Source organism: Manis javanica, chromosome 10, assembly GCF_040802235.1.
Source record: "Manis javanica isolate MJ-LG chromosome 10, MJ_LKY, whole genome shotgun sequence".
NCBI classification, from domain to species: domain Eukaryota; kingdom Metazoa; phylum Chordata; class Mammalia; order Pholidota; family Manidae; genus Manis; species Manis javanica.
The window spans coordinates 96,667,926-96,693,207 of NC_133165.1; the positions used below are offsets into that span (position 1 = coordinate 96,667,926).

General features: G+C 35.7%; 1 protein-coding gene and 1 pseudogene across 1 annotated transcript in view; both read left to right on the forward strand.

Annotated features, from left to right (window-relative positions):
• The window catches only part of CFAP54 (cilia and flagella associated protein 54), a 302,501-nt gene that overhangs the window by 123,165 nt on the left and 154,054 nt on the right, over window positions 1-25,282 (forward strand). Inside the window, exons 31-37 of the mRNA XM_037023126.2 lie at window positions 5,899-6,010; window positions 6,360-6,457; window positions 10,590-10,820; window positions 12,950-13,092; window positions 13,997-14,178; window positions 15,694-15,921; window positions 25,008-25,231. Coding sequence (XP_036879021.2) covers window positions 5,899-6,010; window positions 6,360-6,457; window positions 10,590-10,820; window positions 12,950-13,092; window positions 13,997-14,178; window positions 15,694-15,921; window positions 25,008-25,231 — 1,218 coding nt within the window. The remainder of the gene's footprint in view (window positions 1-5,898; window positions 6,011-6,359; window positions 6,458-10,589; window positions 10,821-12,949; window positions 13,093-13,996; window positions 14,179-15,693; window positions 15,922-25,007; window positions 25,232-25,282) is intronic.
• Window positions 20,317-21,773, forward strand: LOC108400441 (translationally-controlled tumor protein-like; annotated as a pseudogene).

A 25,282-nucleotide genomic window follows, 5' to 3' on the forward strand; every position in this document is an offset into this window, starting at 1 on the left:
GATCTTTTTTTATTTCAAAAAATTAAATATATCATTCCACTCCTTTCTGGCCTGTAAAGTTTCTGCTGAGAAGTTTGCTGATAGCCTGATGGAGTTTCCTTTATAAATAATTTTTTTCTGTCTCTGGTTACTTTCAATATCCTCTCCTTATCCTTCATCTTTGTCATTTCAATTATGTCTTGGTGTTGTCTTCCTGGGGGTCCTTTTATTAGGGGGTCTCTCTGCTTCTAGGATGTGGGTATCTATTTCTTTCTCCCAATTGGGGTAGTTTTCAATCATTTCTTCAAAGAGACTTACTACTCTTTTGTTTCTCTTCTGCTTCTGGTATCCCTATTTTGTTAATATTGTTGTTTTTGAATTTGTCACACAGATCTCTTAGCATCCTCTTGATTCTCGAGATTGTTATTCTCTCTGTTCCTCAGCTTTGTTGTATTCCTGTCCTAATTTCCATCTCATCAATTGTCTCCTTTATTGGCAGCAATCTATTATTCATTCCATCCACTGTAGTTTTCATTTCAGTTACTGTATATTTCAATTCTAAGTGGCTATTTTTCCAATCATCTATCTCTGTTGAAATCCTTCCTAAAATCATCAATAATTTTCCTCAGATCAGGGAGCATATTTATTACTGTTACTTTGAAATCTTTATCAAGAAGTTTGATGATCTCTATTCCATTGGGCCCTCTTTCTGGTGTCTTATTGTGTTCTTTTGTTTGGAGGATAGTCCTCTGCCTTCTCATTTTGTCAGGGTTTCTGTTGTTCTTCCTTTGTGTTAGATAGATCTGTTATGCCTCTTGGTCTAGAGAGTAATAGCTTTATGAAGAAGGCTTCCTGTGGTGCCCAGAAACTCAAGACTCCTTACTTACCTGTGCCTGTTTCTCCTTTGTGTTGGAGTCACAGTTGCTGTTGGTGGGTTGTGAGTGGGGCTGCTTTTCTGCCTGTGTGACACCTGTGGTTGGTCTCTGTCAGCAGATGCCCTTTGTGGGCCATGCAGTGGTGGTTCTGCTGAGATCCTTGTGGGTGGGGCTGTCCCTCTACCCATCTGCTAGCATTGGCTAGTCTCAGTCCATGGTGGCTGGCAGCTTCCCTCAGCAGGCCCTTTGTGAGCTGTGTAGCATCACTCTTACTGGGATCATTGAGGGCAGGGCTGCCCTCTGCCTCCCTTGCAGTGATAGCAGAATTGCTGGGCTGAAGGAGTGGGTGGGGCAGTTTTGCAGGGGAGCTTGGGTGTGGGTCTGGGCAGCCAATAAGGAGGAAGGAATGTTTAGATCTGGCTCCTGCAGGGGTCTCCCAGTTGGGCTGATGGAGGGCTGGGAAAGCTGGCAAAGCCTCCCTCTGCCTGCCAGGCAGCAAAGTCTGATCACTGTTGTGCTCAGCAGGCCTGGCAGGTGGGTGCGTGAGTACATAGAGAAGCACTTTGAGCTGAGCTCCCACCAAGGGGGTGGAGTGTTTGGGGCTGGCTCCTGTGAGCTTCTGACCAGTTGTGCTGAGGGCATGCTGGTGTAGCATTGTCCACCTGCCCTTTCTCCTGGGGAGAGAGCTCTATCCAACCCCTCACCTCTCCAGCACCCCTCCCTTTGCTGGCAAATATTTCATCCTGCGGCCTCTGTATTAGGACTCAGTGAATCAACCAAGTGTGCCTGTCATCCATAAGCAGCAGGAGTCTCAGCCTCCCAGAGTGCTCCAACTCTCCCTGCTGTTCAGCCCTGTTAATCACCAAAGAGAAATGCAATGTGGACTTGTATTCCCAGAGCAGATCTACAGGGCCATGTGTGCTGAGTTCCTGAGTGCTTAGCCCCTCTCCACTCTGTTCCTCTCCCTCCAGTTTATGAGCTGAGATGGGGGAAGGGTTTGGGTCCTGATAGATCATGGCCTTGCCACTTTACCGTTCTCTGTGTGGTCTTCTTTTCTTCCCCAGGTGGAGATGGTCTGTTCTGCAGTCTTCTGGTCATTTTCAGGGTTAATTGTATTTGTTGTATCTGCTTCCTTGGTGTATGTGTGAGAGGAGGTATCTGCCTTGCCTTCCTATTCTCCCATCTCTTTCACAGAAAGTCCATTACTTTTTAATGCCACCTTTTCACATTCAAATTAGGTGATTATACCAATAATGCTTATAAATTACAATTCAGGTATTTCATGAACTTTCATGTTCTGCATAAGAAAAAGTTAAAGTATATGGAAATAATTGCTGAGAAGACAAGGTCAACTTGACAGAAACATAATCTTGAGAGAGTTTAACATGCTACTTAAAAGGCAAAAATAAAAAGGACATAAAAATACACATAATATAAGCAGTAAAATTGATTTAGTATATATAACCAATTGAGACCAAACACCATTTAAAGCACTTATCAAGTTAAGAAAAAAGTGAAATTTAACCCGCAAAACAAAGATCAATAGGTCACTCAGATTAAAATTTGTAAAGACCATATTCTTTTACAGTATAATAAAACTGAAATTTTATAACAATTGATTACTGGCATATATAATTGTTGGATCAAAAAAGAAATGTAACTAAAAGTATAGAGCCTTTTGAAGGTAATCATAATGAGAAACACTACTATCAAATGTAGAAATACCAAATGTCAAAGTACTGAAAACAGTAGGGAGAGACAAATTTTTAGTTTTAGAATGTTCTAAACAAAAAATTAAATGAATTTTTACTGAATTCAAGAAATTAGAAAAATAACAAAATAAATCTAAGAAGTAGAAAGAAGAAAATGAAAGTTGAAATTAATAAGTTGGTTTTAAAATAGTCCAACTGATAACTGCTAGAGCTAGTTCTTTGAAGATGTAAGTAAAATGAGGTAAATCTCTGGCCAGCATAATAAGAAAAAATGAAATACAAGTAATCCAAAGAGAAAATAATCATAAATTTGGAAGTAGTTAAACAAATTAGAGAACAGTATATACAATTTAATATGAACAAATTTGAAAATCTAATTGAAAATAATGATTATCTAGTAAAATTGAAATTGTAAGAATTGATTGAAGCAGTAAAAATATTTGGATAGTTCAGATTTTTTAAGCTAGTTCTTTCATATTTTAAAGGAAAAAATAATTTCTGTTTTACATAAAGCTACCTCAGAACATGGGTATAAAGTTTCCTAGTAAATTCATCACAGCAAGCTCTGATACATCTTTATAAAAAGCAAATAAAAAAATGAAGATTATGGATCAATCTTAGTAGTAATAGAAACAAAAATCCAAAATAAAATAAGTTCAACAGTGAAAAATGTATATTTTATTCTCAATATAAAATAGAAGGAAGTCTCCAAATATAACTATCACTGGTAATCAAAGAGCCATGAGTAGATGCTAAAAAATAATTTAATGAAATTCAACAACCATTCTTGGCAAATTAGGATTAGATGAATATTTCTGTTAAAATAAACTCTAAAGCAAGGAAATTCATTATTCATTCTATTTAACATTGTTTTGAAAGTTCTTGCCAGTGCATTAAAATAGGAAATAGAAATTCGGATTAGATTTTATGTGATCATTACATAATAGGGTCTCAAGAATGTTTGTCAAATGAATGCCACAGTGAAGCACTCTGAAGTAGAGATAAAATTATTTAGGTACTTTCAAATAATTACTTTTTTTAACTTAACAAGCTAGTTACCTGAAAACTGTCAGAACCAATAATAGAATTCCATAGGATGGCTTGATATAAAATCAATAGCTTTCTTATATCAACTAGAAAGTATAAAGAAAAAATGATCCCATTTTTATGGATTAGGATTAAAATTTATCAGGAATTGGGAGAGGATTTAGGTTAATATAAAGAAGACCAGAAATCTTTACTAAGAGATGAAAAAAAAAAGAAGGCTTGATAGAGTACATTACTCAATGGGCAGATGGAGTATTATGAAGATTTCTATTATCTTCAAGTTAATTTGTTGGTTTAATGCAATTCTAATCAGATTAGTTTACATAGAATGGGCTTAAAATAATGAAAAATATTTGAAAAATAAATAAGAGCAAAAGGAGAGATTCGTACTGTCAGATAAAGTATAACAGTGTTTGTGAAATAATGGACTGACAGCTGTGTGGACTCAATGCTTCCACTCAGAACCAGGGACTAATATAAGGAACCAAAACAATGAATAACCAAAAATCAGAAAACATTGATTACATAAAAATTATAAAGTACAATTTTCATAACATATCAGAAACAAAATAAAGAGGAGTCAGAGCTAGGAGGAAGCATTGAAGTCAGGAAGTGGAGGAATGTAATTCATTGAGAGGGTGAGAGTTCTGCAGAGTGTAGAGGAGATGCTGATACTGGGAAGATAGCCCATGCTCATGCATGACCACTTCCCCTTCCTATCTCTTTCTGGAATAATAACAACCAGGCCAAGGATTCTAGTGGTGTGGGGTGGAGGAGGAAGAGAAAAGTCCCAGCTGATTGGAAAACAGCAGGTAACAAATCTCAGGGTACAGATTGCAGGGGATGGATCTCCAAGTCCCCAGTGGTTACTGGTCCTGCTTCCAAGTTCATGTAGACAAACAATTTGCCAAAATGAATGCCAAGGAACTGAGGGATTCTTAGAGTTGCTGAGGCTGGGCTGGAGTCCCAGCCAATCTCAGAACCCAGGACCATCTTCATCAAAATTAAAGTGAGAGGCTAACCGCCACTGAGGTGAATTCAGAACCCCAATCCCGAGAACTAGCTATCCAGACTCACCCAGTCATTTCATTAGTTTTGCATTGATGGGGCCCTACATTGTATTCAATTTTTTTGGTTCTTGTTTATCATGTGATAGCACAGTTTTGCTACCCCCAGCAGGTACTAACTAACCAAAAGAAAATATAAATTTTAGGAAACATATAAATTTGGGGGAAAATGGGTGATATATATCAATTGAGGGAGGATAATGAGAGAATTTACAGTATTACCACTGGGGTCCATGGCAGATTAAAAAACTAAGGCTAACAACTCTTGGAGGCAACTGGGGGGAAGGGAGAAAGTTTAATAGTCATCTAAAATGCTTAGCTGCTGTCGGTATCCGGAAGGTGATATTGACTGTGAGCTTGCACATGATGGACCCGAAGAGACTGAAATCTGTCAGAAGCAAGGTAGCTCGTTCAGGTTACTTATGTGGTCACCTCTCAGTTAAAGGGACATGTACATGTTGTTTTATTTTCAGTCCAGTTCTGTTCCTCCTACATCATATGTGAGCTCTCATTGATTTTATGGTATGGTTTACATTTTATTCTTTTTAATAGAGTCCAACTATTCCTTCATAACCAGGAATATCACAGTCTAATTTGTGTAAGGGACACAAACAGCTGTTTTTTGGCTATTCTTCTTGGATAATTTCAGTGCCAACATTTATTAAAGACTTACTACTTTGGGTTAGTTTATTTTGGTATTGTTCATTTGGTTTTTATTTTTAAATATTTTAGATTCCACATATAGGTGAAATGATGTGCATTTGTCTTTGTGTGATTTATTTCACTGAGCATAATACACTGTAGGTCCATCCATATTGTTGCAAATTGCAAGATTTCATTCTTTTTTGTTGTTGGTGGTATACTTTTTATTGAAGTATAGTTGATATACAATATTATATTGGCTTTGAGTATACAATGTAGTGATTCAACAGTTATATACATTATTAAATCCTCACCCCAACCAGGGTAGTTACTACCTGTCAACACAGAAAGATAGTACAAAACTACTGACTGTATTCTCTGTGCTGTACTTGCATTCCCTTGGCTAATTTATATTATGATTGCGATTTTGTGCCTCCTTATCCCCTTCATCTATTTCACCCCCCCTACCAAAACCCCTCCCCCATGGTAACCACCAGTCACTTCTCAGTGTTTGGGAGTACTCTGGGTTAGTTTTATAAGTTCTTGCAGATCCTTTTAACTACCTCTTTGTATTAGGAGAAATGAATCCCTACTTGGAATAAGAAAAATTAAATATAAGGAAAACGATTTATGTAAAAAAGAGACCAAAGCTGTGAAGTTCAAAGCTGCACTAATGGAGACTGGAAGAGTAAGTTTATATGAGCTTTGAATTTTAAGTTAATGAAATTAAGAGATTCTTGTATCTAGGGATAATGGGCTATGCTATAATTTATTATAAATGAAACAGAAAGGAATAACAACAAACATAATTTTATAATTATATAATACATTCTAATTCCTAAGTTATCATCTGGATATTTTTATAAAAATAATTTTTGCCTACAGGGATTGGTAGTAATTTTAGTTGAGGGGTATAAAGAAACCACTGGATTTCAATATCTAGAGATAAATATTAGAGTGTGAGTAAATTACAGTATTAGTTCAGAGTTTAAATTTTAATTTGTAACATATTATCTTTTGTTATCTCCCATACTAAGACTGCAGAAACAGAAATAAAAAGAAACAAAAGAAAGGAAACTCTAAGAGAATTTCTTTCCAGAAATCCACTTATTTCTGAAATGACACAACATGAAAGGTATTAATTGATTAATTAATTAATCTCAGTAAGTGTTTCCTTGTAGGTTACTAAGTGTTGGGCATTATTTTGGGCACTAGAGATACACTGGTGTCTAGACAGCTAAGATCACTGCCATCAGGGAGCTTACATACTAACGGAAGGAACACAGTAAACAAGTAAACAAACAAACAAGACACTGCACAATTTTTTATTTTATTTTATTTTATTTTAATTAAGGTGTCATTGATACACACTCTTATGAAGGTTTCACATGAGAAACACCATGGTTACTACATTCACCCATATTATCAAGTCTCCCCCATGCCCCATTGCAGTCGCTGTCCATCAGCATAGTAAGATGCCACAGAGTCACTACTTGTCTTCTCTGTACTACCCTGTCTTTCCTGTGACCCTCCCAACACCATGCGTGCCAATCATAATACCCCTCAGTCCCCTTCTCCCTCCCTCCCTCCCCACCCTCCCCCACCTCTCCCCTTTGGTAACCACTAGTCCCTACTTGGAGTCTGTGAGTCTGCTGCTGTTTTGTTCCTTCAGTCTTGCTTCTTTGTTGTACCCCACAAGTGAGGGGAATCATTTGGTACTAAGAGGATGTACAATTTTGATAAATTTATGAAATTAATGAGCAGAATAATATGCTACAGAGTAATTGGCCTGGGGTGGAGGTGTTGGCAGCATTAGTTCAGATAGGATGGTCAGGAGACCAACTGGTAAATTATGTTTGCTTATAGGACCTAATGTTCTTGTTCATAGAACTTAAACCATAAAACCTATCATGGCAAAAATTTTAGCTTCTATTTTATGACTATGCATTTTCAATTCTTATACATTCTTTATATATCTTACCTTCATACTACCATTCATTATATAATATCCTTGTTCTCTTGTTCAGTGATTTTGCTCTTAATAGCAATACATATTAATAGAACCACTCTCGCTTTTTGTTTGCATTTGCCTACTATCTGATTATTCCTTCATTTTCTTTACTTGAATTAAGACATATTTTAGATGCATATAGAAAATAATATAACAAATGAACATGTACCAAATATGCACTTAACATATGAAACATTTCAAACATCATTGACATTTCCATCCATTTCTCTTGGAATGCATTTCCATCACTTTCTATCCCAGAAGTAATACTACCCTAGATTTAGCATTTATCATGCTTATGAGTGACTTTATATTTTAATTATATATATATTTATATAAAAATACATATATTTACATATATATATTCCTAAATAATGTATGATATTCTTTTTCACACTTGGCTTTGCCAATTTGCTTTTTTTCCTCAGTATTATGTTTGTGAGATTTCTTTCATGTTGATTATACAAAAGTCTAGTTATTCATCTCACTAATGTATAATATAACACTGTATGAATAAATAAAAATTTGTTTATTCAGTCCCCTATAAATGGACATTTAAATTGTTTCCAGTTTTTTACTATTGTAAACAGTACTACAATGGTCATTCTTTTTTTGTAGACATTTTTTAATAATTTTTTTGAATTGAAATATAGTTTATGTACAGTGTTGGTTCCAGATGAACAACTTAGTGATTCATCAATTGTATACATTATTAAATGCTCACCATGCTATGTGTAGTTATCATCTGTCACCACACAAAGATATGACAATATTATGAGCTGTTTTCCCTATACTATATTTCATCCCTGTGACTGAATTATTTTCTAATTTGGTATTTGTACCTCGTTATCCCCTTCATTCTGTTATGTATCTCCATATGCATGCAGAGAGTTTCTGGGGTGAATACACAGGAGTGTAGTTCCCAAGATATGAACATATTTAACATTACTAGATAGTACTAAGTTGCTGTTAAATTTTCATCAGTGGTGTGCCAGGTTTTCATTATTCAACATCTTCACCAATACTTGATATTATCAAATTTTTATGGACCTGTGAGTTGTTCTGGCTAAGCCCACTATTTCAATGCTGAAAAGAAATGATGTTAGTGTGTATCTTTGTCTGATTCCCATTTTAGAGAAAAAGCTTTCAAGCTTTTAACATTTTATCATTAAGAATGGTGTTTGTGGTAGGTTTGTTTTATGGACACTCTTTATCACATACCTTAACATCTATTTTGATTTTCATATTGTTCCAAATTTGGCTAGCAGGGGCCTTCTCAGGCTGGCAATTTTGTCTTTTTGACATGTCCCCATCATTTTTTGGAGCTCCTTAATTACAACAAATGTTCATTTTGTACTTTTCCTGTCCTGGACCTGAAATCAGTTGATTCCTTTTAATGGAAAATGGTATTTAGAATCCAAGTTCTGTGGGCTACTGGTGTATCTTTGCTTTTAGACCCTCTGAACAGACAGAGCTAGGAAACATACATGTCCACATTAATGGATCTGTCTATCTATCTAAAATCATAAGGTCACACTACTCCTTTCAATTTCAATTCAACACCATAGGATATGTTCCAGTCTTTTCTCTTTCCCTAATTGCAACCATTTCCCCTAATAGTGACAGTCCTGTTTCTATTAATGTCAATATATTAACTCATTTGCTCAAGCTAGAATACACAGAAGGTAGTTTCTGGATTCTTAAATATTTTCCTAATTCAGGTTTACATCTGCTTCCTCTTATGATTCCGTATCACTGAGCATTTATACTCATTGTCCTTACTGACTTTCCTCTCTGTTTGCCAGGACCCCTCACATCTGTGCTTATAGAGATGTAGAGCTGCTTGTGGAGTACTCTATATGTTAACAAACTGCTCAGGTGGGAGAAGGTGAACCATTCTCTATCTCTGTGGACTGGCAGTTAGCCCCCTTCCAGGCCACCTGCACTTGTTACTACATAGACAAGTTATGTGGAGGAAGGCTGTCCTCTGGCTGATCCCCCTGAGCCATCTCACCCTCAGTGGCAGGGAAGACTCAGTTAATCCTGTCATACTCCCCTTGGCCATTTGAGGAAACTTGACCTCTTCACACAGGAACAAGACTGATTTTTATTTTGGAAGTTACATTTTTAATTTCAAGATAAAGTTATTTAAAACATTTCTGATTGTTTGGAAACCAAGTAATACATCACCAAGGCAACCAAACAACAACAAAAAGCTCAAAACACCTTGGATTTATAAGAAATCAACAAAATACAAAATGTTTAGTACTGAATGAGAATGTACACATTACACATCAAAAGGTAGTTTCCTTCCTTTCTTCTTCAAAATGTCCACTCCTCTGGTGCAGCAACGTCTGTCTACCTTCCTTCCACCTCTCTTTTCTTCCTTCTCTTTAGTGTGTGTGTGTGTGTGTGTGTGTGTGTGTGGTGTAGATTCAGATTCAGACGTGTTATCTATTAAAATGAACAAGATACTTTACCTTACCAGTTGAGATCTTTTATTTCCCTCTCTAATATAAATCAGGTAGATTGGCACTGACCCAGGGAGCAGCAATACTATCAACAGTAAAAAAAAAAAATGGATGAGCTACTTTGAAGAAATGAAGTCATGTCATATAAACAACTATGCAACTATTGAAAGTAGTTGGTCTACTTTGAGATTTTGATAGGAATAATTTTAAACAAATTGAATATATGTCACACTTAAATCTGAACTATTAGCTTGATTATGAAATATTAGTTTTCTTCAGAGCATATGAATATAGATTTATGAAGTGATTTATAGTTGACTGATATTTTATTTCCTTTATAGTCTAATAATCATAGAAAAATTTTGTTCCATTGTTTTTTTCCTTGAGGAACAATACAGAGAAATGATTTTCTTGTTTAATGTTGAAGTTAGTTGATAAATGTGAGCATTATTTTATAATTTAGTTTTCTAATCTCGGTGGCCTTTGGTTATGGAAAAGAAGTGCCCTGTTTGGTTTGAGCTTAGGACACAGACATCAGAGAGAATTTCAGTCAGTATGTAATGTTTTTGTCCCTAGTCTTTGTCCCTGTGCCTTCTTTACTGCTCTGTTTCACATTTTTACCCCATTAAGGAAATGATAAATAAGCCAGAAACATTTGCATAAGGGCAGTCAAGTGACTTCTTGAAGTATTTTGTACAAATTGGAATCAGATATTCTTTATTAAATATTCTTTATTAAATATCTAAAAGTTTGTGTAATTTCAAAGCTTCTTTCTCCCTTGGTAGAAATAAGAGAATGGATGTTAGAAAACTAGCATTTCAATTCCTGGTGGATAACTTGACTCCTATAACATTAAATCATGTTAAAAAGAAGAGGTTCCATCAAATATTTCTTGAGGAGATGCCCTGGAAAGCTCAGATGAACCTGTGTCTAGCAAGCGCACACTTCAACCTACTTTTTATAAAGCTAGGGGAATGTACGAAAATGAAATTTGGCACTTCGCATACAATGGTCAGGTATAGTATATTACCAATAAATAATACTTCTTTACTCTCATGAACATGGGTTGTATTTGTGTATTCAGTGCTTCAATATTGATAATAACTTAAAGAGGTTTACAGAATGCTTCTGTCTGTATTGTCCATTGGTATATTACTTAATATTTTGTCTAAGAATCTTTCCTAAGACAGCTTGCAGTGAAAGGAGAGAGTGTAATCCAAGAGAAAATTAATATTGTACAATAAGTGCAGATGTTAGTAGGCATTAAGTAAATCTCTATTTCATTTAGAGGTATATTTTACGTCTCTGTAAACAAAGATCATATTTTCTCATTGTAACTCGGGGGGAGGGGTGGAAATAAGTTCCCAGCCCAGGGCAAAATACCACTGAAGCCAAAATCAGTCAAAAGGAGAAATAAAGTGGGAGAAACCCTTTTGTTGCTTACAAGCAATCATCCACTTCCGTTCACCTGTGTCTCTCATGACCCAGCTGTAAAAAAGGGACCCCATCCAACCTCTCTGGTCCATATTTGCCCTCACTCCCCCTTGTAACCAGGTATTGATATGGAGATAGACTAGTTCTCTCCACCCCCTGGAAACACCTATTGATATGGAGGTGCACTAAGGCCAGGTGAGAGATACTGGAAACATTGAAGTTTTACCCACACTCATAAGATATATACTTTCTAGCATTAACTCAAAAAACATCTTTGAGTTCTTATTGAGTGTCTTTTGGCTGAAATGTTATTGGTGATAAAAATAGTAGATAAATAAATATCATGGCATACTGTGGAACCTTTACAAAAGTGATGTATAATGTCTTTCATTTAACAAATACTTGTTGAGTACCTATTAGATACATGGTACTGAAAAGGAGCAATGAGCATACAAAGATGAGCAAGATATACAAGCTAACACCTGGTAGGTAGGTCACAAATGTTCATGAATAGTTGTAAATAATGGTAGAAGGTTAAGGACACATAAAGTCTTCTTTGCTTCTGGGAAGGAGACTTTCCTTTGGCAAAGACTAAAAGGAATATTTCATGGAAAGGGGCCACTAGGCCTGGGTCTCAATGGATAGGCAAGATGTAGAAATGAGCAGATCAGGAAAAAGGCATCCCAGATAGCTGGAAGAATATGAATCAGAACCCAGGTAGGAAACAGGGTGACAACCCCAGGTGGTCTGACTAGAACCTAGGGCATAGAAAGGGAGTGGTATGAAATAATTGGCAAAGTAGGTCACTCATGGAGGATCTTAACTGTCTGTTAAATCTGAACTTTTGTTTACATACAGTGGGAGATCATTAAGGGTTTTTGAGCAGGGCTATGATAAGAAATTTTCAGGCAACAACATGTCAAGTGAATCGGAGAAAGGAAAGACTAATAACAGGGATATGAATTAAGAGGTTATTTATTTCAATAATCCAGTGATCAAATAGGCAGGTTGAAATCCACAATGAACTTGGTCCCAGTTTCTCTTTCTCTAGAATTTTGGCTAAAATCATTACCAGACTGAACTTTCACAAAATATTTCCAGAGAGATCCCTTTCCTGTATGGACTAGACCAGACTTGCATTTAAGCAGTTAGATTGACTAACAGGGAAAGCATTTGGCAAAGGGACCCATACATGAGGCATGAGAAGGAAAATGGTTCTGATCAGATGGGCTTCCTTACTGTCTTCTGAACACTTGAGATACCTTCTCTGAACTTCCAATCATGAATGACCATTTATGATTATTTACTGCTTAGACATTATCTTAAAAATGAAATAACATTGATTATGGACTCATTGCTCTATACAGTAGGCACCTTCATTGAGTTGAGTTTAAATCAGGTTGTTTTAAAATTGACATGTATTAGTGTTGCAGAACTCTTAGAATCAATAAAGGTCTACCATTCCCATTTTCAAGGGCCATTTCAGAAAAGTAGATGTTGGTGTTAAAATTCCTAAGAGCAATGTTATATTGCATAATTTCAAAACTTAATGGGAAATTGTTTGGCTTTGGTTAAGTTCCAAAATATGTTATGATCCAAAATCTGGGAGTACTAACTCACAAATACATTAAAAATTAAAATAGATTGTATTTGGCAGTTTTAATTCAATTTTGATTATATACTTTTTAAATGAGATTTTTTCCCCTTTCAGTTTCAGATCATGTGATCCTAATATCTTCTCACTATATAATTCAGGAACAGTATTACCAACAGGAAAATTGACTCTAGAAAACTACAAAATGTTGCTTGATTTCCTTCTTACAGCTAAAAAAAGAAAGGCCAACTTACCATCAGGTAAAAGAAGTCACCTATCTTAAATAGTGCTCATTCCACAAACATGAAGTAATTTCTAGTATCTTAGGCTATTACACATCCTCTTATGTAAATTTTTAATAATGGTATTTTAAGTGCTATGTAACTTATTGCTGATCAGGGAACTTCATATGCTGGTTAACTGCCCCTTGAGTGTGGATTCATGTTTGAGAGACTTGACATGCTTTCTAATTACTTCTTGAGTATAATTAATTTTAACTGGTACCTACATGTCATACTATGCATATTGAAGTGTTTGAAAGTAAATTCCCTAGACATAGAGTCTGAGTTTTTATGTAGATTATAATGTATAGGTTCTTGAGTTTTTTTTTTAACTAGCTCCTTATTACTTCCCTTGAAATTGGCAATAGAATATTCTGCTTGAGACTTATTATTTAATGCAGAGTTGTAAGAGGAGGTTTGTGGAATGAGAAATACTTTTTGTTTTTATATCACCCAACAAGAAAATGAGTGCATCATTGTTACACTGCCTAATTCCATGGGATGCTACCCACCTTCTAGTGTATATGTCCTGGGAATGGCCTGTTGGGGAAGAAATAAAGGAACCGTGGGATCTTGTCTAAGTTCCCTCAAAAAACCATGACATTCCTGCCTCTGCATTGTTCCTTTGGTCTTTACCTTTGCCTAGAATGTTCTTTTCTGTAGACTTCCTGTGTAACTAAATCATGACCACCCTTTGAAACAAAATCTAAGCACCTCCTTCTCTAGAAACTTTCCCTGGTTTATTGTGTCCATAATCCTGTCCTTTCTCCAAATTTATGTAGCATTTGTTATCTGAATTACTCATTTGATGCTTATCACCTACTGTGTTTTCTGGAACCTAACTCTGTTTTCAGCAATGTTATGCCTTATTTTTATACTACAGATACTGAAGAATTTGCAACATTTATTAATTCCAAAATGAGTGATGAAAATGCCTCCAAGACACAAACAGCTTATGACTCAGACTCTCAGTCGGGTCTTAATTCTAAAGAAATGGATCGAGCAGCAAATTTGGGTCTATTGGATCATTTTATGAAAATCTTTTTATATTGCAGGAGAGCAATGGTAAGGTGGTCTTTCTTATTTGTTAATGTAGTAGGCATCAATCACAGCCCATGAATTTGGGCGTGAAAGGTATATTGTTTTTATTTACTTACTATTTGTGATTTTAGTTTCATCTTTGAGACTAAATTTGCTGGATTTCATGTCAGTCATTTTTGAGGTTTGCCTGCAGTGGTACTGAGGACTTACGCTTTCTCAAGTTGTCGGGGAGGGGTGAGTAACTTTAGCCATCCCGCATCCATTCACCCGGAGCTGAGATGGCCTTTGTCCTTGTCTGCACAGTCTCTGCTGTTTTCTTGCCATACTTGGAGCATGAGCTTCTCTGGGAACAGCAGGGGTTCCACTCTGTGGTCTTGCTCCCTCCTGGGGTACCATAGGCCCCCTTCTTCCTTCTAGCACAAGGGAAGATCTTTCTAGGCCACAGGAAAACCCTGTCCCCTGATCTCCTTCTCCTATAGGCCACCGGTCTTCTTTCAAATACTTTTCTCTTTTTCTTCTTAAATATTACATGATAGATTATTAAACTCGGAACTGGAATCATTAGCTACAAAGAAATTAGTTTCCTTTTTCTCATAGCATGAAGGGCATGTACCTCAAACCTCTCAAGAGGTGAAAGGAAATCTAACCTTTCTAGGCAAGAAGAGAACATTTAAGTTCTCATATTCTCTGAGTGGAGAGAGTGATTTTTAAAAAAATGTTTTTTAAAAAAATGTAAAGTAAACCCACATCCTCCTCCTTGACCATGAGCATTACATCTGACCCTCCTTCCCAGCAGCTTCTGGACTCTAGACGATCTGGGTCCTGCTCACCTCTCCGAACTCAGCTCCTGTTGCTCAGCCTTCTAGCCTTTGCACTTTCTGCTCCCTTAGCCTCAGATGTGCTCTCTCCTCCTCCCTCCCCCCCCACCTTCACATGGCTTGGTCAACTCAGCATTCAGCATTCTGCTCCATCTTACCTCCTCAGAGAGGACTTCTTTTTTGACCACCCTGTCTAAAAGGACATGTCCTCTCCTCCTTGACAGGTTCTAATCCATTTCTAATTAATCTTTCTTCTATTACTTATTATTCCCCTGAGTTATATTTTTGTTTGTCTACTTATCTAGTGTTGGTCTATCCTAATAACCTGAAGCAGCATGAGAGCAGGCTGAGTTTCCTGTTTACTGCCATAATCCCAGTACCTGCAACAGTGGGAGTGTTGGAGTCAGACTGCTGTTGCACAAATCCTAGCTCCCTGTTTAGTAATCATGACCTTGGGCAAGGTAGCTCCGTGCCTCCATTTCCTCATTTGCAAATCGAATAGAATACTATTGCACACTTTCTTTATTGGAGTTATTGTTAAAATTAACTGAGATATGCACATAAATGTCTTGCTACAGTATCTAGCACATACAAGTGGCACAAAAGAAATTGTGTTAGTTATTCTTATTATTGATATATAGTATTTGTGGAAAGATGAGGTTGTTCAGAGATCTCTAACTTTTGGAACTTTGGGGTCTTTTGAATGTTGTGTTTGTCTTAGGTCCTTGCTCATCGTGGTGGCTATTGGACTCTGCTTCAGAACAGCTGTCGGGCCCTTTGGAACTTTAATCAGGAGCTACAGATACTTCTTAAACAAACAGTGAATCTCTATAAAACATTTCCTATTAGCCAGGATGGTTTCCTGTGTATCTCGGTTTTACCATTCTATTTGGGAGCAGAATTACTTATTGACATGTTAATAGAACTACAAGATGTCAATTCCATTGAGGTAAGGTCATTTGGGTAATTATTTCTATTGTATTCAATTAACAAATATTTTTGTGTCATGGACCTTGGAATAACTAGAAATTAATGTGTTTCTTGAGTTCTTATTTGGTTTGTATTTTATTTGCTTCTTATTATTTGTTTCACAATGCATAACTTGGATTGATGGTAATTACAAACATCTTAGCCTGAAAATTCAATTTCTTAAAGAGAACAGAAAGCAACATTTGCTGAGCTCCAGCTTTCATGTAAACTAACTTTAATGCATTTAACCCTGATAGCAATCTTTATGACAGAGAAAGAAACAGACTGCAAGAGAGATCATATAGCTTATTGGTTGATCTTTATTCCACTGCTTTATCTGTCCCTGTTCCATCATTCCAGATTTGGTAGAATTTGCAGTCATTTGAAATTTACCAAACTGTGGGTTCAAGCATGAAAAAAAGTAGAAAAACATGTATAGTATAGCTTAAACATATTGAAAATTAGCAAACACATAAACGTATTGAGTCATGGGGTTTATAACATTTCCAGATATGAAATATATGACAACCAGGATAACACAAAAGACTGGGAGGATAAATAAAATTGAACTGTCATAAGATTTTTACTCTTTGTATAAATGTAAAGTGGTACAATATTAACTTTTTAAATGGAATGTGGTAAGTTAAGGATGCATTTAATTATCTCTATAGAGTAGATACTAAATAAAGAGGTACATCTAAAAAGCCATTGCAGTAAAATGGAAAGCTAAGAAGTAGTCAATTAACTAAAGAAAGCAGGAAAAAATAAACAAAGGAACAAACCATAGGGGACAAATAGAAAACAAATAAAAAATAATAAATCTAACCTAATCATATCAATAACTATATTAAATATAGGTGGATTAAATACCCCAATTAAAAGGCAGAGGTTGTCTAGATAAGAAAGAAAGACACCTATACTTGTACATAAGAGAATCACTCAACATAAAGAAATATATTGAAAACAGTGGAAAGAGATATACCATGAAAATAGTACAGATAAAAAAGCTGGTGAGGCTATATTAATATTAGATAAAATAACCTTCAAATCAAGAAGTATTCTGAGAACTAAGGAGAGACATTTAATGAGATGAGGTTGATGAACACATTAATAGGTTGGGTGGGTGTTGTGCCCTGACTCCATTAGGGGAGGACATGGAGCTTCTCATCCAGGACCCTTCCAGATGTACATCTTTCATTTGTCTATTCCTAAGTTATATTCTTTATAATGAAACTGTAATCATAAGTATAATGTTTTCAGTGAGATCTAGCCAATTACTGAACCTGATGCCCCTGAATGTATAGTTAGTAAGTCCGAAGTGCTAGTGACCAAGACTTGTGGCTGCCATCTGAAGGTAAGATCAGTCTTGTGGAGGCCTGAGTCCTTAAACCTGTGGAGTGTGACTCTAACTTTTGTTAGTTAGTGTCAGAATTGAAGTGCAGTACATCCATTTGGGCTAGAAGTACAAATGCATATGGTGTTTTCACCAAGGTGGATTAAAGAAAGAATTATAAGAAAACTTAAAGAACTGAAGTCTTAAAGAGCATGTTCTCTGGCTACTATGTAGTAAACAGATTAATTTAATTTAGGGAGCAAAACTCCAAATATCTGGAAATTAAACAATACAGTTCTAAATAATCCATGGGTCAAAGAAGAAAACACAAGGGAATTCAAACTGATGATAACATATGAAAATTTGTAGGATACAAATAAACCAGTGCTTAGACGGAACTTTATAATTTGAAATGTTTAATAGAAAAGAAGAAAGATATAACACCAGTTATCTAAGCATCCATCTATAGAAGCTAGAAAAAGAAGAACAAATTAAGTCCAAAGTAATTTTAAAAAAAAGGAAGGAAATAACAAGAGCAGAAATAAATTAGATGTAAAACACAATACAAAGAAATTAATAAAGTCAATAAATTAATCTTTTGAAAAGCTTATTAATTGCCCAAATCCTAAGAATATTGATGAAGAACAAAAGTAAGAAGAGCACAGTTTACTGACATTAATAATGACAGAGGGCTATAACAATAGTTCCTATAGATATTAATAGAAAGTAAGGGATATTATTATCAAGTTTTTATATGTATATATTTTATTAAGGTATTATTGGTATACACCGTAATGAATGTTTCACATGAAAAACAATGTGGTTACTACATTTACCCATATTATCAAGTACTCCCCCTTACCCCCCATTGCAGTCACTGTCCATCAGTGCAGTACAATGACACAGATTCACTTTTTGCCTTCTCTGTGCTACACTGTCTTCCCTGTGACCCCCCACACCATGTGTACTAAACATAATACCCCTCAATCGTCTTCTCCCTCCCTCCTCACCTGCCCTCCCACACCCCTCCCCTTTGGCAACCACTAGTCCCTTCTTGGAGTCTGTGAGTCCACTGCTGTTTTGTTCCTTCAGTTTTGCTTTGTTGTTATACTCCAGAAATGAGGGAAATCATTTGGGACTTGTCTTTCTCCACTTGGCTTGTTTCACTGAGCAAAATATCCTCCAGCTCCATCCATATTGTTGCAAATAGTAGGATTTGTTTCTTTCTTATGGCTTAATAGTATCCCATTGTGTATATGTACCACTTCTTCTTTATCCATTCATCTACTGATGGACACTTAGGTTGCTGCCATATCTTGGCTATTGTAAAGAGTGCTGCAATAACCATAGGGATGCATATGTGTTTTGAATCTGAGAACTTGTATTCTTTGGGTAAACTCCTAGGAGTAGGATTCCTGGGTCAAATGGTATTTCTGTTTTTAGTTTTTTGAGGAATCTCCATATTTCTCTCCACAATGATTGAACTAGCTTACATTCCCACCAGCAATGTAGGAGGGTTCCTCTTTCTCCTCATCCTTGCCAGCATTTGTTGTTCTTAGTCTTTTCGATGCTGGCCATCCTTACTGGTGTGAGGTGATATCTCATTGTGGTTTTAATTTGCATTTCCCTGATGATTAGTGATGTGGAGCATCTTTTCATGTGCTTGTTGGCCATCTGAATTTCTTCTTTGGAGAACTGTCTCCTCATATCCTCTGCCCATTTTTTAATCTGGTTATTTGCTTTTTGGGTGTTGAGGCATGTGAGTTCTTTATATATTTTGGATGTTAACCCTTTGTCAGATATGTCATTTACAAATATATTCTCCCATACTGTAGGATGCCTTTTTGTTCTGTTGATGGTGTCCTTTGCCGTACAGAAACTTTTTAGTTTGATGTAGTCCCACTTGTTCATTTTTGCTTTTGTTTCCCTTGCTCGAGGAAATGCGTTCAGGAAGAAGTTGCTCATGTTTATATGCAGGAGATTTTTGCCTATGTTGTCTTCTAAGAGTTTTAGGTTTCATGACTTACATTCAGGTCTTTGATCCATTTTGAGTTTACTTTTGTGTATGGGGTTAAACAATAATCCAGTTTCATTCTCTTGCATGTAGCTGTCCAGTTTTGCCAACACCAGCTGTTGAAGAAGCTGTCATTTCCCTGTTGAATGTCCATAGCTCCTTTATCATATATTAATTGACCATATATGGTTGGGTTTATAGCTGGGCTCTCTAGTCTGTTCCATTGGTCTATGGTTCTGTTCTTGTGCCAGTACCAAATTGTCTTGATTACTGTGGCTTTGTAGTAGAGCTTGAAGTCAGAGAGGGTAACCCCCCCACTTTATTCTTCCTTCTCAGGATTGTTTGGCTATTCAGGGTCTTTTGTGGTTCTATATGAATTTTAGAATGATTTTTCTCTAGTTCATTGAAGAATGCTGTTGGTATTTTGATAGGAATTGCATTGAATCTATAGATTGCTTTAGGCAGGATGGCCATTTTGACAGTATAATTCTTCTTATCCATGAGCACAGGATGTGTTTCCATTTATTGGTATCTTCTTTAATTTCTCTCATGAGGGTCTTTTAGTTTTCAGAGTATAGATCTTTCACTTCCCTGGTTAGATTTATTCTTAGGTATTTCATTCTTTTTGATGCAATTGTGAATGGAATTGTTTTTCTAATTTCTCTTTCTGCTAGTTCATCATTAGTATGATCAATTTTTAACTAATGAATTTGATAACTTAGGTAAAATGGACATGTTTATTGGAAAGCACAATTTAACAAATCTGACACAACAGTGATAGAAAAACTGAATTGCCCTAAATATATTAAAGAAATTAAGTACATAATCTGAAACTTTGACAAAAAGAAAAGGCCAGACTCAGAGTATTTCCCTGCAGAATTCCAGCAAACATACAAGGAAGAAATAATAAATCATATAGCAATAATTTTTTAGCATTGAGGCCAGCTTAAGCCTGACACATTTATCAAAAAGTATAAATCCATATCCTCATGAACACAGACATAAAATTCCTTAATGAAAATTAGCCAACCAATCCAGCAACATATGAAATATGCAAATAAGGTATATAATATATACAACTATACAAATGATGATCAAGTAGGGTTTTTCTTAGAAATGTAAAGTTAACATGTAAAAATCAATCAATGTAATTCACCATATTAACAGTATAAAGCAGAAAAATCATATAGCCATTGAAATAGATACAGCAAAAGCATTTACAAAATGTGTTACCACTCTTTCCATCTGTTCTCCTTCCCCTGAGCACTGCTCTGGCTGCACTGCACTTGCTGTGAGTGCCAGGCTCCTGTAAACAGGGGCCTCCATTATCTCTCCCCAGCTGCTGTCATGATTGTCTACCTGGACCTCATCAGCCATGATGAGATATTCCCCAATATCTGTAGGATCCTTGAGCTCATAAAGGGGTTGTGCTTGAAGATGGAGGGGAAGACAGTAGGACAGACCATAACACTGAGGAATATGTATTCTGCTGAAGGCCCCCAAGGCAAAAGGACTGAAAGCACAGTAATCACTGTTGTTCTTGTCAGGAATCATCACTTGTAGAAAACCAGCTTTGCAAAAGAAGTCAACAAGAAGTACATAAAAGAGATCATATGACATCAGTCAAAAGCAAACTTGAAGAACAGAGACCAGAAAGAGTAAAACCATTGATAACAGATGTAGAGCAAATCAAGCACATCTTTGCTAATTTCAAAAATTACATTATTTACTGGTGAATATATGAATCTGGGTGGCATGGTTGCTCTGGCAGACTACTGTGATGATAGTATGATTTCCTTTAAGAATGGTTTAGAAATGGGAAAATGTTAACAAATTTAGCAAGTACTTTGGATCTATCACCTGTCATTGTAACTGGCTGCTGCTTTTCATCCATCCACACACCAGGAATTGGACAAATGGGACTGATGTCATCTTAAGCCTTTCATTTATTTTGACTTTGACTTAATTAGAGTAGAGGTACTGTTTTTAAGAAAACAATATGTCGTGTAACTTGTCTAAAAGTAAAATGCATTTAAACTTATTTCAGTCAATGCCTCTTCATTTAATGTATATTTTAACTAATCCCATCCTAGAGTGTTCCTGGAGAAGTTAGAGACTTGTTGTAGACTACTAACAGAAAGCATAAGACTATCTTTAGTTTAATTCTACAGTGAAAACTACTTCTGGGACTGGTACATAAAAACAAGAATTACAAGTCTCAGTTTGATGTTGAAGTAAGGGAAGAAACCATGTTTACAGCAATGCCCACTTTGAAGTGGATTATTACACATTTCATCACTTACAGATGGAAGTAGTTACTCTGGAAAAGATTACCAAGAGAATAAGAAGAGGTTAATACAGTTGAAAACAAAAATATAAAAACAAAAACCAATGTCTGCTGATGTTAAAAACCTCTGCAAGCTAGGAATAGAAGACAGTTTTCTCAACCTGATAAAGAGTTGTATTACACCTAACATTATACTTCATGGTGAAATATTATGAGCTTCCTTTTAGAATTGGGAAAAAAGGAAGGATGGCCCAAAGCACTTTTATTCAAAATCATTCTAGAGATTCTGACAAGCGCAATAAGGCAAATAAAGAAACAACAGCCACACAGATTGGAAAGGAACAAGATTTTTTATACATAAAATCCTAACTCTTCTGGATTCCAAAAGGAACTACTATAATAAAGTAGCAGCATATAAGTTTTCAATATAAAAATGTATTTTTATATATTAGCAGACAAAATTAGAAAATGAAATAAAAAATACCATTTAAAATATTATATATATAGGAATATATTTAATGAACCCTGTGCAAGATTTGTACACTGAAATTAATAAAACATTGCAGAAAAAAATAAAGAAAACCTAAATAAATGAAGAGATAATCATGTTAATGAACCAAAGGTTAACATTGTTAAGATATCATTTTTTCCCAGTTTGGTGTATTGATTCAGTGCAATCCCAGTGAGAATTCCAGAAGACTTTTTTGGGGTATAAATTGATGGTTTATTCTAAAAATTATAAGTAAAAGTAAAGAAATGTGAATGGCCAGAAAGTCTTTAAAAAGAACAAATTTGGAGAACTCCCTTCTTGATTTCAAGGCTTTTTAATGTTATAGCAGTAAGGAGAGTATGATATTGGCATAAAGAGAGAAATATATGAATGCAATATGTAGAGAAGCTTAAAATAGACCCATACATATGGTCACTGTTTTACAAAAGTGCCAAAGCAATTCCCACTAAAGGAAACAGAACTCCTTGGGGAAAAAAACAGGTGCCTACTTTTCCTATAAGAACTATACCTGATGATAACCAAATGGTTGATGAAGGGAAACTTTTCTTTATAGAAGTATTCAGGTAATAAATTAAAAAATGTTGTTAAAGTTAGAATATTAGGATTTTGCAATTCAAAATGGACTAACCAGAAGATGAACAGCACTTATAAAGTATATTTGCAAGAAAAAAAATAAATCAAATTGGAATCAGGTCAAGCACTTAAATCTAACCAACAATTATAGAAAATCCAGGGAACAGAGGAACATCTGAAATGCAACCATGGGGATACAATCAATAAGATCCAGACTACGGTACCTCTACAGAACAAACAACTTGTTTCCTTAACAAAATATTGAAATAAAAGAAAGAGGAGAGGTGGAACCTATTGATTAAGAAGACTTGAAAGACATAGCCAATTACAATGTTTGGATCTTATTTTGATCTCATTTAAAACTAACACACTAAAAAAATTATAGGACATTGAGGGAAATGTAAACATTAACTCTTCAGTATAATTTTTCAACAATGATTTTAAGGACTTTTTGCTAATTTCTATTTTTAGGTGGGATTACAATATTACAGTTGTGTATTTTTAAAAAGAATTCTTGTCTTTTTAGATATACAAACTGAAAGGTTTAGGGATTAATTAAAATAATTTTGGGGATATATTTCAAAATAATGGGGGAAGTCAGGAAGTGTATACATAAAACAAAATAGGTCCCAGGAGTTGATAATTATGGAAATGGTCGTGAGTACATGGGACATCATTATATTATTTTCTTTACTTTTGTGAGTATTAGAAATTTTCCTTAATAAAATGTTTATTAAAAATTGCATAGGGCCCATACTAAGTCTTCAAAATTTACAGACACTGGCCCTGACCATGCCAGAAATTTCACTCTCCATGTGCTATTTTGATCCCACAATGCCAGTCTTGTTTCTTTCTCAATGTTGCCATGTAATGTTACCAAAACTAAGAAGTGTATAGATAATAATTTTTAGTTTTTTCCCTCTCTGGGGTTGGAATCAACTGAGAGATGGGCACTGAATAAGGTAGTTGGAGATACACTGTCAGCTTTGGTGTTGATTAAAGAGCTATAATGGAAAATACAGTAACCACAGAGAGCTTCCTCATCCGTAATCCCAGAAGTAAGCTCACCACATAGGAATGGGCATGACTAAATGATAGCAGATACCCTTCTTCTTCAGGGATGGTCCAGGAAACTTGCTTCAATCTGGCCGAGGAAATTTACCCATGTCCAAAGAAAGAATGTGTGATCCTATAGGCAGGCAGGCTGTGACAGGACAATTATCTGGGAATGGTTGAGTAGGCAGGTTTGATTTCTTCCACATTCACCAAGAGAACTGAATAAAGGCCAGGAGCACCTCCACTTGGAAACCTGGTGTGGAGGAAATGGAGAGACCCCCTTACACAATGTGCTGCTGAAAGTCTTCCAGTAGGTGCAGTGGATTAGCAGGATGATGCTCATAATACCAGCAAAATGGCACCTATTGAGCCTTTATTGAGCAAATTCACAGAGGTCACATATGGCACACCTCTCATTCACACTTATGCAGCCTGATGTGAGGTATTCATATTATATTTCACAGCCAGATAACTTCCAAGGTCTCTTCCAACTTTAAGGACTACAAATCTTGTTAGAGAGAATATTTATCCTTTACTTTTGTTAATACCTTCCCTCCCTTATTCATGGGTTACCCTTTATGGGCTGGTCTTGAGTTACCCAACCAGGGTGACAGCCTGGCCTGTAGGTACATCTAAGAGGCTTTGCCTTGCCTCAAGAATTTCTAGGGGTATGTACACAAATGCATCAGGGACTCACAGGAAATGAATACATTTCTTATACAGTAATTCTTTAACTTAGGCCAAAAAAGGGTTTTCTAGACTTCCTTCTCCATAGGTTTGACCTTGGCATTAGAAGACTGGACAATATTATTTTACCAACTGATGAATGTAACCAGCACATTAGGGAAACTTAATTATTTATATATACTGAAACTTGGGTTTAATATTCTTACTTAAATAGATAGTGACTATGTAACAAGAAGTATAGATCTCAGTCTGTGCTGTCTAATATGGTAAGGAGCATCTATATGTGGCTATTTATATTTAAGCTTATAATTAAAGTCAAATAAAATAAAAATTCAGTTGCACTAGTCATATTTCAACAGCTCAGTATCCATGTGTGCTTAGTGGCCACTATACTGAGGAGCACAGATACAGCACATTTCTACCATCACATGAAGTTCTGTTGTATGGCATTATCAAGCTTTGACTTGCATAATAAGAACATTTTAATCCTTTTTCTCTTTGGTTCTCTTCCATGTTATACTGTTATTTATCACACCCAATTCTCAGAAAACTGTGTAGTAAAATCTGAAATTACACAAAAACTTAAAAAAATGTCTTACTTGCAGATTATTGAAGAAAAAGGAGAATTCAGTGTTCCCAGCTGTTATGGAAATATTAAAAAAAATAATGGTGGTTCCAGCCTTACTTTTGAGCATCCTTTGGATGATGTAAATGTGGTTGATTTGAAATGGATCCATGACTTTGTGTTAAAATCTCTGGAATTATTATATCAAGTGGAAAAATGGGAAACACTAGTATCACTTGCCATTCAGTTCAGTACAATTTCACAGTAAGTATAGCTGTGGGCAATTTTAAGTGACAGATTTCATTGAAAAAAAAA